This window comes from Parus major, chromosome 1A (genome assembly GCF_001522545.3).
Source record: "Parus major isolate Abel chromosome 1A, Parus_major1.1, whole genome shotgun sequence".
NCBI lineage: Eukaryota > Metazoa > Chordata > Aves > Passeriformes > Paridae > Parus > Parus major.
The window spans coordinates 69,256,777-69,271,791 of record NC_031773.1 but is presented as its reverse complement, the minus strand read 5'-3'; the positions used below and the strand labels follow the sequence as shown (position 1 = coordinate 69,271,791).

The following is a 15,015-nucleotide window of genomic DNA, read 5'->3' as shown; positions in this document are numbered from 1 at the left end:
TACCTGTTCTGTCCAGGATAACCTGCAGTGATACCTGTTCTGTCCAGGATAACCTGCAGTGATACCTGTTCTGCCCAGGATAACCTGCAGTGGTACCTGCCCTGCCCAGGATAACCTGCAGTGATACCTGCCCTTCTCAGGATAACCTGCAGTGATACCTGCCCTGCCCAGGATAACCTGCAGTGATACCTGCCCTGCTCAGGATAACCTGCAGTGGTACCTGCCCCTCTCTGCTCTTCCCAGGGACACTTCCCTTTGCTGCAGTATCCAGAGCTAACAAACAGTCTGCTAACACAAGGAGAAGGCTGTTCTCCATGGCAGATTTTCCATGTTGAGGGTGAGGGACTCTCTAGAGATGATCTGAAACCTTTTGAGCTCCTCAGGTGTGTTGTTAGGACTTCACCAGGTGATATTTCTGTGTGCAGCAGTGATGTACCTCCAGCAGCTGTTAAACTTAGTGGGTTTGGGGTGAAGTCCTTTAAGTGAAACACACAAATCTGATTTTTTGGTTCAGGTTAAACTCATCTAAAGCTGTTAACGAGTGTTTGCCCTGTTTTGCTGCAGGGAGTTTTTAGCAAGTGAATTAAGAGCTGTGATTTGGATTAATTTTCAAGAGAATCCTAATGAATGCCAGCTCTCGGTGGAATGTACTTTATGCAGTGTCTAAGGAATCATATCTGACTTGTTTTGAGTGCTCAAGTGGTGTCACAGCAGCATTTTTAGCATTTTGACATGTCAAACAGCGAGGCCAGTGTGAAATAGCCTTTCTGTTTGGAAGAAGTGTTTTTCTTGCAGATCTGGGGCACAGTGTCTTGCTTATTGAAGCAGCTTCAGTGGGACACTGCAGACTTTGTTGCACAGTTTATATTTCTGTACTCTTTTGCATAAAGATCCGTAGTTGAAATAGAAGAAACGTAACTTGTATTAAAAGAATACATCTGTAGGTGTTGCTTTGGCAGATAATTTCAGTTGATGCTGGTGGCTGTTTTTCCTTGGCTGCTTCTTCTTTACATATGTGCTCTAAAATATTCTCTAGCAATATTGTTGCTAGCTTTTCTTGTCATTTAAAATAACCAGAGTTAGCACTTGAACATGGCAAGATCTGCTCACAAAGCAGTGGCAATTTCCATAAGCTTTGTAATGTTCCTCATTGTACCTTCTGTGAAATTGTGGGAAAATGACAAAATGCTGGCTTGCCCTCATCTTTCCATGTTTTCCATTTAAAGATTAAGGTTAAGCTAAACATTCTGAAATTATTTCTTCTTGTATCTTTTCCTGTACTAACTCATTCCAAAAGGAAAAAAAATGTTCTATCTTTTCTTCCTGGATTTTAATTTTCTCTTTCTACCCTTTCCCAGTATTTTTTTGCAATATTACCTTTTGATCTCTTTCTTCCAGCCACTTGCACTGTTGCTAAAAATCCTTTTCTAAGTGTATCCTTGTTTTAAACCTAATCTTTAAACTGTTTTTCCAGTTATTATCTCACAAACATGCTGGTTTGGAGAAGTTTATTCCTAATATCTGGCAAACCTGACTTCTGAGCAGAAGGAGCAGGTAGATGAAAGGTGGTGTGTAAAGGCAAGATGTTGGGATATATTAGATGCTGCTGCTCTTTGCACACTGGCTGATATTCTTTCATCTGATGGGATCAGGAATGTTTCAGTGTTCTGGTTTTGATGTCAGTTGAGCCCAGCAATCACATGAAATAGTTCACACTGGAATAAAAAGAGTGAGAATTGTGTAGTGGGGTAAGTTTTACAGTGGGGTAAGTTTTACATTGCAGTGGTTTCGTTACATTTCTTGCTTCTCTGCTAGATCTTGGCTATTAACTGAGATCCCAGCCCAGACTCCCTGTGCTAAGGAAGTTTCCTGCCAGCACTTGTACAACAGCATCATACTGCACTGCAAAAATAAGGAATTCTATTGCATATGTCACCAGAGTCTGTATTTAAAGGAAGAGCAGAGGGGAGAAGGAACAGCAGCAGGATGAGGTCCTACTGTTCTGTGTTTTAAGAGGTCTCTGCTGTTAAAATATCATTTAATGGAATTAATCTCAGCTGGTTCATGAGAAGTATATTTCAATCAAAATATTTTCTTAACCTGAACAAAGATTTAAGTTACATTTAGTTTGAGAGAAGAGTCTAGAACCAGTTTTCAGTGGAGCTGGGATTCTCTTGTTCCTCTTACCCTCATTGGTCTTGTTGCTGGGTCATTGCTCCTCTTTCAGATTTGCATCTGTGCTTGCTTAAGTTGTGTGGTCAGCAATGATTTCATGATTATTCTTAGTTTTGGTTGTGACTTCTGCATTTGAAGTGTGGCTGACAGCAGTGCTGAGGAGCCTGCTGGTTGAGATGGTGTGCAGAGTCATTTCAGTCTGTCCTGCCTTCCCGTGTGCAGGATGGTTTCCCAGCACAAGGGTTTAGAAACCGTGTCCTGGCAGTGATCGAAGGGAAGATACGCTGCTGAGTGCTTTTAAAAATTTTTATGTTCTCTCTTTCTCAGAAAGGTAACAGGTAAAGTGCTAAGGCCAGTTAGAACTAGGAAGAAAGACCAGATGATATCTGAAGGGTTTTGTCATGGCCAACAAAATTACAGCTTGAAGACTGATGGATTCTCTTTCCTTCCCTCTCTACTGTGAACAACAGAAAAGCAAGAATTGAAGCTTCTTTATAAGTTTAAATATAAGGGTTTAAATAAAGCATTGCTTTTTTTATTAGGAGGAATTTGAAAATACCAGAGAAGTATAAATACAGTAGGATATAATCTAATGTGGGACAGACATTTGGTGATAAACTAGGTATTTAATGGGTGGGATTTTTGATGTAGTTTTTAATTTAATGTGTTTAATTAATTAAATTTATTATAAATTAATTAAATTAATTAATTTAATGTGTTGTTCTTCCTGATACAGATATGGTCCTGAACGTGGTGAGCACATGACTTCGGAGATGGACAACCGGGTCCATTACAAGTCGTGATTGGCCTTAAGTTGACTGCCAAGCAGTGCAGAGCTCGGCAGGAATTCTCTCATTCCTGGTTTTTGCCTGTCCTCTCTCCTCACCCCTCCAGCACAGCATCATGTACGGCAGCGCTCGCTCGGTGGGCAAGGCAGAGCCCAGCACGCAGAGCCCCGGCCGCTCGCCGCGCCTGCCGCGCTCTCCGCGCCTGGGCCACCGGCGCACCAACAGCACGGGGGGCGGCTCGGGGAGCGGCGCCGGGGCCGCCAGCGGGAAAACCCTTTCCATGGAAAACATCCAGTCCTTAAACGCCGCCTACGCCACCTCCGGCCCCATGTACCTGAGCGACCACGAGAACGTGGGCGCCGACACGCCCAAGAGCACCATGACGTTGGGGCGCTCGGGGGGCCGGCTGCCTTACGGGGTTCGCATGACGGCCATGGGCAGCAGCCCCAACATCGCCAGCAGCGGCGTGGCCAGCGACACCATCGCCTTCGGGGAGCACCACCTGCCCCCCGTCAGCATGGCGTCCACCGTGCCACACTCGCTGCGCCAGGCCAGGGACAACACCATCATGGACCTGCAGACGCAGCTCAAGGAGGTGCTGAGGGAAAACGATCTGCTCCGCAAGGACGTGGAGGTGAAGGAGAGCAAGCTCAGTTCTTCCATGAACAGCATCAAGACCTTCTGGAGTCCCGAGCTCAAAAAGGAGAGAGCTCTGAGGAAGGACGAAGCTTCGAAAATCACCATTTGGAAGGAACAATATAGAGTTTTGCAAGAGGAGAACCAGGTTTGTCATCTAATGTCTGGGTTAGTGTGGTAGCATGATTAAATGACTTTAATAAACTTGCATGTTACACTTGAGCAGCTAAATTAGCTGGGTGCTTTTCTTGGGTAATGGATGTGGGTAAGGTGTGTTTCCAGCTTGCAAGCCTGTTTCGAGATGTTTCTGGTCAGACTTGTAAACTACCTCCAGTGCTCATTTTTCCTTTGGGGTCATGTGAGGTTTTTCCCCCCTAAGACTGATGGTAACCACTCGTTTTCCTTTTGGGAGTATCTGTTCTGCTCATAATTGATGTTTCTGTGCTGTTTACCTCTTGAAGTGCTCTGAGTTGCAGAATGTACTAACTGCTGACCCCCAGTATAACTGCACTGCTGCCATTATAACTGACAGATTGCCATTGAAAACAGAGTTAGTGTTACACTCGCTGGTATTTAGAGTTAAAACCTCCAGATCTGCAGTTTTCACAAACAAATATCATTTGTGTTCTTGGCAACATTTAAGTAACACTGTGTAATTATTTTGTCATAAACTGTGCATATCTTGTTATGCAACTACCCTAAAGCATCCTACAGGTTTTTTTTGTAGTGGTCTGGCCAGTTACAGAATAGGCAGAACAGAGATTCTCAGGTGTCTAGGTCTTTGGTCTTGTGCATCTTAAAAGCATCTCCAAATTAAAATAAAACGGAGAGGTTGGTTAAAATTGAGGTCTTTTTGTACTTAGTTCTACTGATTAAAAGCTTTCTTAAAGTTCTCCCACCTAGACCTCCTTGCTGCCTTAGTCCTGAAGTAAATATTTGTCTTTGGATGAGTGTGTCCTCCTGTTTAGTTGTTTCTGGCCAGATGTGAGCTCAGCACCTCTCTGGACTGCCAGGTAAATCCCTCACTATTCTTATGGAAAACAGACCCAGTGTCCAGCTCCACAAGTTCCTTCAAATAAATGTGAGTCAGCTTTCATCATGACAAAATTACTTTCCCAACTGAGCTTTTTGAGTATCCAGGCTCATTTGATGAAAATTTCCATAATTCAAAAACATGACCATGTTCCTGTAGCTTTTAAGGTATGGTTGCTATTTTAGGCAGTGCTTTTTGTAAGATTGCTTTAGAAGGAGAGAGGGAAATGCTGGAGGAGAAGGGTTGTGCTGGTAGTGCTTCTTGTACTCCCAGGTAGCCTGTCTGAAATAGTAAATTACTTTTGGGTAGTGATTGGTCTACTACACTGAACCTGTCTGCAGTTTTCACTGTTTAAAGAGCTTGAGTTGAGGAAAGTAAGTTGCTTTTCCTGAGACAGTGTGCAATCATTTAATGGTCATTTAGCTTTATGGGTGTATTCTTACCAAATGTAAGTATCACAGCCTGGGATTGGTTAAGGTGTGTGACACTTTGTCTTCATTTGCTTTTGTCATCTTGGAATGCAGAAAACCTGAAGTTAAAGAATTTTTATTGCAAAGGTAGGATTTCTTTAGAAGCAGTAATGTAATGAAAATTTTAGTTCTAATGGTGCAGTAGCAGGATAACAAATACCTGGAATACCAATCACTCAACTTTTCTGGTGTTCTCTGTATTTCAGTTTCAGGTAAGTCTTTTAATTCTAATTTTTTTTTTTCATTTTTTGACCTGTTTTCATATTGAAGAGACTGTCTTGGAATACAATAACATTTTTTTTCTGAAATCAGTTTTGACATTTGAGGATGCTTTGGAAATCTTGCAAGAAAAATGCTATGAATATATGGTTTAGAATGGATGAATACTAAAGTTACTAAGTATGAATACATTAGAGAACAGAGAAGAGATAAGATTTCTTTTAGATCTTTTTTTTCTCTTTGTCTTTCCTTTATCCCCTAATTAAACATTTACAGCTATTTCTAGGTTGCTGTTCTCCAGGAAATCCCTGTAATTACTACCACACCAGTAGAATTGTATAACTTTGGTCCAAAAGAAGGGTACAATTGAAAAGTAAAGGGGTATTATTGCATTGAGCTGTAAAAACTAAGAATGCTAATTAATAGATTATAGTTAGCTAACAGCGTGTTCTAATTAAATTCTGAATTCATTGGGTCTTCTATAGCCTTTTGGGGTTGGTCACTTCAGCCCTTCATGTGGAAGATCAGTTTAATAGGATTTTCTGTAATTAAACAGACTTCTCTGTTTAGACTCTGAACAAAGAATTTCCCAGATCTGTTGGGGGACCAGAAAATATCTTCATTACCCCTTCAGCCTCTTTCTAAAATGAGCTCCAGTATAATTACAGGAACTGGAGTTTTACTTAATTGTGAGTACTTCAGCACATCACTTTTTTTACAAAGACTTGCACGTGTAGTGCCTGTGTTTTGTGTGAAGTTAATCTCAGAGCAGTTGTGTGGTTAAAAATGGACTCAGCTCATGGAGCCAGCAGCTGGCTGCCTCGTGCCATTACCTGATGGTCATCTCAGTCTCTCTCCTGTGGTCACTGCTCTTTATTCTGCACACACTCGATTGTCCCTGATTGTATTGCTGTTCCTGTCACCTCCTCTCGAGTGACTGAATTACCCCTTGGGTCTGGGAGTTGTTCAGAATACCTGAAAATGTGAGCCCTGCTTGGTAGCTTCCCCAGCTTCTGTGAGTAAAGGCAGTTTTCTTTCCTGTTTCTTGGGAACAAATGAATGTACTGCTTATTGATTTCCAGCGAGTTCTCTGGCTCCAGGAGAGCTCAGGGAATGAGTGGGGAGGTTAAAGAGTGTGCTGCCTGTCCCGAGGCAGTGGGCAGGAGGGATATCCTGGATATAACCCTGGGAATGCCATGCTCTCTGTAGCTCTCCCGTGGGGGTCAGTGTCCAGCTGTGCTCCTTCCCCAGCACAGCTGGATTCATCAGCTGCTCTGAGCAGATGCTACAGCTGGGGAGTGGAGCTTTATTTTCATCCTTTGTTACCCTTCCTTTTCAGAAGTGGGGAATGGCATTGAAAGCTCACTTTGAAGAGGCCAAAACTAAACATGGAAAGTATTCCTGTATTAACATGGAAAAACACGACAGTTTCAGTGCAGGGTGGATGAGTTAACCAATCATTCTTTGCAAGATGCCCAGAGGAGAGTGCAAATGATTGCTCAGTTATGCAAATCCATGCATATTCAAGGAGGAATTGATGAAACCAGTAAACAGGAGTTTGGTTTTGGCATGGTATCACTCTCCTCAGCATGCTTTAGTGGGAGTTGTATTTTTCTGAGTTGAAAAATAATTTTTTTTTAGTGTGTGTGGTTTAAAGTTTCCCTGGAAACCTCTTCATCAGAAGCCAGGAGAGGAAAGGAAAGACAGTGAGTATGTTTTGCACCACAGTAGAAATAATGTGCCTAAAAACTGGGCAGTGGTGGGGTGATGTGAAAGGCAGGGACACAGGAATTCCTCTCAGTTGAAACTTGCTTGTGACAAGGTGACTGTGCCTTAAAATAAGTAGTGTCATGGAAATTTGATGTCTAATGGCCTGCATTGAAATTCCCCACATTTGACTGATCTACTTTTAAGATCAGATTTATGTTCCAGCTAAAACTGTGTGGTACAGCTGAAAACATCTTTTTACTTTGATGCATTTCTGTGGTCTTTTTTGTGGTTAGAGACCTCGCATGTCTGAGGCAGAGTTTAACCAAGAAAGTATTTCTGAAAGGAATTTCACCTGGCTTGGGGTAAGCACTTGAAGAACATTGTACTTTGTTGTGATGGATGTGTTCCAGCATTTCACCAGCGTTCAGAGTCAGAAGTATTTTCCATTTCTTAGTAGTGTGTAATGAGCATCTCAGTCTCAAAAATGTACTTGTCCATGTGTTAACCTCTTAAATGCATTGGGTGCTGCTGTTATGAGACTGGCTGAGCTTCCAATGAGTACATTCCTTCTCTGAAAATCAGATTGATTCTCCCTTCTTCATTGGTTTAGTTTTTTTCTAATGATGTATTAAAAATTTTTTTTGGCATGTCTAAGTGCTGTGTCATTCTACTTTTAGCCCCATTCCTGAGTTGGTTATTGATATACACCTAAGCTTTCTTCCATTCTGGGTGTTTAATTGTGCAGTGTATGGTTCCATAGGCATTGCTTAAAGGCATTCTCTGTATCCCAGAGCATTGCATTTAAATAATTCCTTCAGTGGCAGATGCCTGTTGGCTCTCTAGAATTCTGCCAGCTTTAAGGTTCCTTCTGTCTTTCCCCAGCTGCAGCATGAAATTATAATTCAGTTCTCTTTCAGAATAACTCCAAACTACCTCCTCAAGAGTGCTTGGTGTCTGAAGCAGCTAGCAATTTGCAGCACGTTATGACCCCAGAAATCCTCATGTGATCACCCAAGAGAACACCCCATGTTCTGTCTCTTTTTCAGTTCTTTAAGGCAATAAAAGTAGACATTTTGTGGTTATCTCTGCTCCCCAAGGCTCCTTTTGCTGTGGAGGTAGGATCTAACACCTTGGGTTGCTTTGAGCTGTAGCACAGGCTGAACAGCTGCTCTCTACTTGATCCATTGAACATAGAAAGGGAATAGCACCAACTTAAAAGCAGCTTGCAGTGAAACAGGTGACGTCAGTGGTGCTGCTGAACTGAGTAGTTTAACTGTGCTTTTTTTGCTGTTAAGCTGGAGCAGGGATTACTTCAAATTCTGCAGAACTTAGAGCAGACTCTTGCTGCTGTAATTTTCTCTGATATATATTGAGTCTGTTCTGATATTAGACTCCTGACTAGGGTGGCAGTGTGTTATTCCACCATTTAGTCTTTTTATTCCTGAAGAATCTTGTCTATAATGCTCTATTTCTCTAGAAGCCATTGCACCTTTCAACATTCCCATATTTGTGGTGAGTCAGTAATTTTTTCCCTTCAGTGTTGTTGTTTTCTAAAGGATGAACAAGAAACTGTGTAAGGCTTCCTCTTTCTCACTCAGGCAGTGGAGAGTTCCCAGTGATGGATGATGGCAGCAGGGCAGAGGTGCTCCTCTTTACAGATAATTCCTGCTGATTTTGCAGCTTCCCAGTGCCAGATTCAGCTTCTGACATGCCAACCTCACCATGCCTGGGATTGATTTAAACAGAAAGGAGAGCCTTAGGTGGAGCTGCCAGGCCACAGGAAAAAGGTTCTAGTTGTGCTGGTTCATGTCAGTCTTTCAGGTATTCCTCCAGGATCAAACACTGAAATGAAACACTTTTTTTAAACTCTTTTCAGCAGGGAAAGTAGTAGTAGTAGGAAGTACTAGGAATAGTAGTAGCAGTACTAGGAAGCCTCAGAGATATGAAGATGGGCCTCCACAACTAAACTGTGGGAAAGAATATTTTATTTTCAGCTAAATAGGTTTGTAGGACACTCTTAACAGTCCATTCAATTCTTAAGACATTAGTAAGACAGAGGAACTTGTGTATTTAGGATAAATATTTGTATATGTGTACACTCTGAGGCTAAAGCTGGACACCAAAAGAGTTCAGAGGGAACATTTCTGTCCTCTGAAGGTAGAACATGTGTTGGATAACTCGTGAAGAGCAGCCATGCCAACTATCTGAAGTAGTGACTGAAGAAAGAAACATTGGGAAATGACACTTCAGGCTCAGCTGGCAGGAGGGGACTAAGGGAATAAACTTGGTGGAGAACTTTGAATTTATTTTCTGTATACACTGGTGTTTGGGGGACACAATGAAGAAACATTTTTTTCAGTAGTGATTTGTGGTGATTTGAGGTCCTCCAGAGAAATCAGATTACAACTGCTTGCCAGCAGGTAGCACAGCTATTGAGGATAACACATTTTTTCCCTTGAATGGATAATGCTTCGTAGTTCTTCAGTGTAATTTTTGACATAATCTGTTGAACACACAGAAAAATGACAGCATCTGCTAAAAGTAGTGGATCATAATTATATCTCCATTTTTTGTCTGAAGATAACAATCAGTTGACCTTGAAAATCTTTTCAGCACAACTTAATTTCATAACCCACACGTTCTACGTAATTACATTTTTTGCATAGTATTTTCAGATTGATATTGGTTCCCTTGGAAAGGTCAGAGTCACCATCTGTAGTGGAAAAAAATACAAGGACAAAGTGTATTTATTTTCCTTCTGTGGTGATAGCAGTTGTCCCATCTGAGTGATTTGCTGGGTGCTTGCAGCAGCAGCACCTTGGACTGTGAAGCAGAAATGGGTGTTGGGTTATATTGGCAGCCTTGAGAAGCAGGTAGCAACTCAAGGTTTTGCAAAGTACCATTGGAACTGAGAGATCTTAGTAAATCACAAAAAACCTCCTTGATTTAGTGATGATTTTCATTCCAAAGAATATTAAATAATCTGGTTTTCCCTTAATTATCCTGAGAGAACTTTACTTTTTTTTTCTCTATTAATAATCTTGGATTAAACACTAAAAACTTCTTCATTATTTGGGGGAATTTGAGGCATTCCAATATACATCATGCTTTGTAATTGCTAAGGCAATATTGACATCTAAACCATAAAGAAAAGAAAGGAAGGAACTTTTATCAATATTTAGATCAGTATTTGAGGAGATCTCATGATAATTCAAATTTTTATCACTTGACTTCCATTAAGAGAGTCTTCCTTCAGATTCACCTGAGGAAGAGATTGTATTCTTTAAGGAAGAAACAACCCACAACACCCCAAACAAACTACCCCCCAAAAAACCCCCAACCCAAACCCCAAAACCAGCCAGTCAAAAAAAGAACCCCCAACTCCCCAAAAGCATGAAATAGTCTTGTATTGCATGTGTGCTCCCCAAAATGAGTGTGATCAGATGCCAAAACACTGACACAGAACACCACTGGGGCTTTTTCTGGTGATCATTGCTTTAGAAATCAGAGGAGTTAAACTTGTGTATAACAGTTACAGGAATAAATGCCATGTGACTGCCTTCTTCAGTTTAATTTTAGCAACTTGCTTTGTAAACTGGAATGCTAAGTAATGTACAATCATCAGTAAACCTAAAGAGCTTGTTGCTTTTAAGCTGTTTGTTGAGCTGTATACAAGGTTTTAAAATTAATTAATGTACCACTTCTTATTCCTGTTGTTGTTCAAATGATTCAAGTGTGTGAGCAGTGGGCTGCTTTTGCTCTTTCCTGGTCCAGGATTTCCTTAAAACAGAGGGGAAATGCAGTCCTTGCTGCTCTGTGCTGCATGCAATTAAGGACTGCTTTTCAAATCAAATGGTTGTTATCACTATTTTGGAAAATAAGTAGTGTAAGTCAGCAAGGGTGAGGGACTGGTTGGAGGCAGTTGGGTTTGCAGAATTTGATTTCACAGCATCAAAAGGAGCCTGAAGGCAGTGTGTGGATTTCTAACCATCCTGGGCAGTTCACTGCAAGCACACAAAATAACACCAGGTCATGGGGTGATGACTTTCTGAATTTCAGGTGTAACACAGAAGACACTTCTTTTTGGAGGGAGGAAGGGATGGAGATCAGCTGTGCAATAAAAATGTGGTTTTCAATGCTTTGTGAATGTGGCAGAGAGGTGAAGAATAGGTTTTCCTTTCAGGTGCTTTGTTCAATGCCCGTTCCCCTGTGCTGTCTCCATTGCCATCAGGTTCTGTAGTGTGTTGTTACCTGTTTCTGTTCCTGCACTGGTGCCCCCTCCTGCTTCCTCCCTTCTCCTTCCCCTGCTTCAGTGTGCTGCAGGGTGACAGCCAGCCTTTGGGAGAACAAGCAATAAATGGTAGTCCAAAATGAATGAATGAATTAAAAATGCCAGAGCATTTTTCCCTGGCTGTGGCTGTGGTGTCGTGGAGCGCTCACGAGCAGCGCGTGGAGCAGCAGGCACTGCAGCCTTCCACACCAGACACCAGCCTTGACACCAACTTCTTATGGGGGTTTTGGGTCCTTCTCATCAACTGATCAGGTACCAGCTACCTTGGGTGGCTAAATTTGGTGAACAGATGGTCTTCTAATTATATGTGGATGTGGATTCCAGAGAATATGGGGCACAGACTTCTTGTGATGCTTCTTGTCGCTTGTTTCTGAGATTAAAACAAGCCAGCACATGAACTGCCATCATTCAGAAATGAAAACCTTCTTTCTTCAGGTACTTTGTACGGGATCTGTCTCTTCCATAGTAGCTGATTGCTCCTGGCATTAATATATATTATTAATATGTATTAATATATATAATATGTATGTATATACACCCCCACACAAATCCTGCCCTTTTTTAATGCAGTGGGATGAGGCTTACATACCTTTTTCCCTTACAGGAATCCCAGAATTGTCTGAGTAATGCTCTGATTTTTAGTGGAATCGTGTCTCAGGTGACAAATGCTTTTGACTGAGGGGAGGGAAAAGCTTTCTGAACCTCTGTGTTGTAGCAAATTGTCTTTGAGCAATCTTGCACATGCAGGTTCTAGTTTCAGGTTTAACCTGTTGTTAGACTTGTTCTCTTTTTTGTTTAAATTTTCCTGTTGGTGTGAGTTATTGGGCTTCACACATTGTAAGTGGGTTTCAGTTCTTGGATGAGCAGAAACAGCCCATGAGGCTCCAAAAGCAACTGGAGGTGAGTGGAGCTTTCGTCATTCGAGGTACCCACACAGCATCTGATCTCACAGCCACAAACCTCCACGAGCCTCATCTCACATCTCTGTCTCTGTGGAGAGATGGGAACATTTAAAAATAAACATTTGCTTTGCTGAAGGATTCAGGGCATCATAGCAAAGCTCTTAAAATGTTATAAATGTCAAAATCAACACAGCTAAGGAGCACCAACCTGTTTGGAAAGTAAAATGTCCCTGTGGAAGATGATAGTGCTGGGTAGTCAGTGAGTGCCTTGGAGCTGATCTGCAGAAGCAGTTGATTGATTGAGAGATGAGATTGAGAGAGAGATGTGCTCTTCAAGAGTGCTCAGACTTTGGAATTTGGCATTGACTAAAAATTTACATGAAGTTCTGGAAGTTTTTGGCTTCTGTGGCAAGAGGTTTCAGTGTTTCTTTGTTGGATGAGGGAAGGACATCCATGAAGAGGATGACAAAAGCTTTAGGCTGAGAATTCGTGCTAGTAAGTGAAACAAAGGATCTCAGAATAATCCTGGAAAAAGGAAATGGGCAGAAAGAAGAAGCAGAATAAAGGATTTGAAATAGATTGTTGGGAAATGTTGTGCCCTGCACCGGAGACTGAGGAGGTAACTGCTTTAGTTCCCTCAGTTGGGCAGATGTGGAGAATAAGATTCTTCATGATTCATTATTCACCTCTGTTCAGTTTGGGAGTGCAAATAAGTGTTGTGATTGCTAGGTCCAGCTTAGTTAAATACCACTATTCCAGTATTTTTCTGGTTGTGCTGCTCAGTGACTGATGAGAAGGGAGAGGACAGAGGTAAAATTCTAGAGAAGTTTTAGATCTCTACCTATGGCACACTTGTGTGGTTTACATTAGCACAACACATAAATGTCCTTTTCTGAAATCTTCCTTTGGTGTGCTCATAGGTTAATTTTAACAGATGTTGCTTGTGAGGATTAATAATTTATCCAGAGTAGCTGTACAAAAGGCATACAGCCATATGTGTGCCCTTTTTTAATAAGGGTAGAGGAATTTCCCAATCTTCTCAGCCTGTGTATCTGTTGAGTAAAGTCAAATTTCTCTGTTTGTGGAAGCTTTGGTTTGGAGGATGGCATTTAAACCTTTTTCCCTCAGCTGGTGTCTGATGGGTGAGGTTTGGTGGTGTGGTTGTGAGCCTGTTAATGTGTAACCATTGGAACAGATCTGAGAGCTTTGTTACTCAAAGGAGGGACCTTTCTAAGAAAGCCTAGGTATACTTTACATGAGAAAGTAAATAGTGTGCTCTATACGTGCAGCCAGCAGCACTTTTCATGGGTGAGGGAAAATTAACTCAGCTGTTTTATGATCCTCTTTGCAGGGATGTGTTTGGACTTTCTCATCATTTCCCTGTGACTGGAATGTTCCAAAATAAGGAATTATTGCAGTAACTTATTTGGGGGGAGGGAACCTGAAAAATCACCTTGCAGTAAAGCTAATAACGTGGATTTATCTTAGCACAGATGTGATTTTGGCATGAGCTAGCAGATGGTTTTGAGAGGATGACAGAAATGTTTTAAGAAGCGTGCTTTGACCAGGATTTGTGAGGAGGTCTGTGCACATGCTTGACCAAAGAGTTGAAGTAGGTGTGGGTGCTGCTGTGTGTGCCCAGGTTTTGATTTATAATACTTTTTATCCTAGTGAGATTCTTCTGCTATTTCCTCTACTAATTAGACCTTGTAATCCATTTTAGATGGAAATTATATACCTTCAAATTGCTTTTTACAAAACCCACCTTATTTTGTTTAAACTTTTTGGTTGAACACCCCTAAATATGTTTACAACTTACTTTAAAATTGGGCTTTGCACTTAATATACAATAGTTGTGCAAGTGGTTGTGCCTCTGTGACATTTTCTCTCCTCCATCTTCCAGGGGTAGGGTTCAAAATCCAATCTTTGTCACTTAGAGGGTTCCAGGTTATAGCTTCTCTCCAGGAAAAACTTTTTATTTTTCTGCTAAAGCTGGGCATGTATTCAAGACTTCCCTTTTAAAACTGTGTGCTGTTTCCTCAATGCAGAATCCATTTAGTGTACATAATAAAAAATTATCCCTCTCCTCTTTTCCATTTGGTTGAATTAGCTGAGGTTTGTGTGCCTTTGAGAGGCCTGAGCCTCTCTTTGAGCTCTGTCTCCTTTCTGACTGTGTGAGAATTGTCATTCATTTATATTTAGCATCACTTTTTTTTTTTTTTTGTTAATTAACTTTTTCTAGTGTTTCATGTCGAGCTTCTTTAATCTGTAAGTCTGGGAATTTATGGACAAAATCATTAATTCACTTTCTTTTATATTTAATATGCTTGTTAATGTTTCTTTGTGAATTGCTGAATGCTAGACAGTCTTTGAAGATTGATCTGGGAAGGGATGTTCACAGGTTGAGCTTGTTGCAGGTGACTTGGTGCAGATATTAAAGACAGGCAGTGGCTGATGCTGTGATCCCTTTATGCACTGCATGGAATTGTGCTGATTAACACCTGAGTGAGGGCACCAATTCTAGTGCTGTACCAGCAACAAGGTCACTGTGCTACACAGGCTTTTCTAGAGCTGAAATTTAGATGAGACTTTGCTGCTGGAAACTTAATTTTCTGAAATTCTGCTCTGTCCAATGGAATTTCATCAGTAGCAGGCTTCACTGCAAAAATGCAGAAGTAATATTTTTTACATAAAAATAGGTTATTTTACCTCAGTATTTTTATATTGTCACTGCTTTTTCATTTTAAGGGGGAAGGTGCTGTATTTTATTTTTTAAATTTTATTTTTTAAA

The 15,015-nt window shown here is 41.2% G+C and overlaps 1 protein-coding gene across 5 annotated transcripts in view; it reads left to right on the top strand.

Moving 5' to 3' along the window:
• Positions 1–15,015, top strand: part of ERC1 (ELKS/RAB6-interacting/CAST family member 1) — a 284,117-nt gene that overhangs the window by 7,258 nt on the left and 261,844 nt on the right. For all 5 annotated transcript variants that reach the window (XM_015627633.3, XM_015627634.2, XM_015627636.3 and 2 more), the window contains exon 2: positions 2,912–3,747. In XM_015627633.3, the coding sequence (XP_015483119.1) occupies positions 3,079–3,747 (669 nt within the window). In that variant the 5' untranslated portion in view covers positions 2,912–3,078. The remainder of the gene's footprint in view (positions 1–2,911; positions 3,748–15,015) is intronic.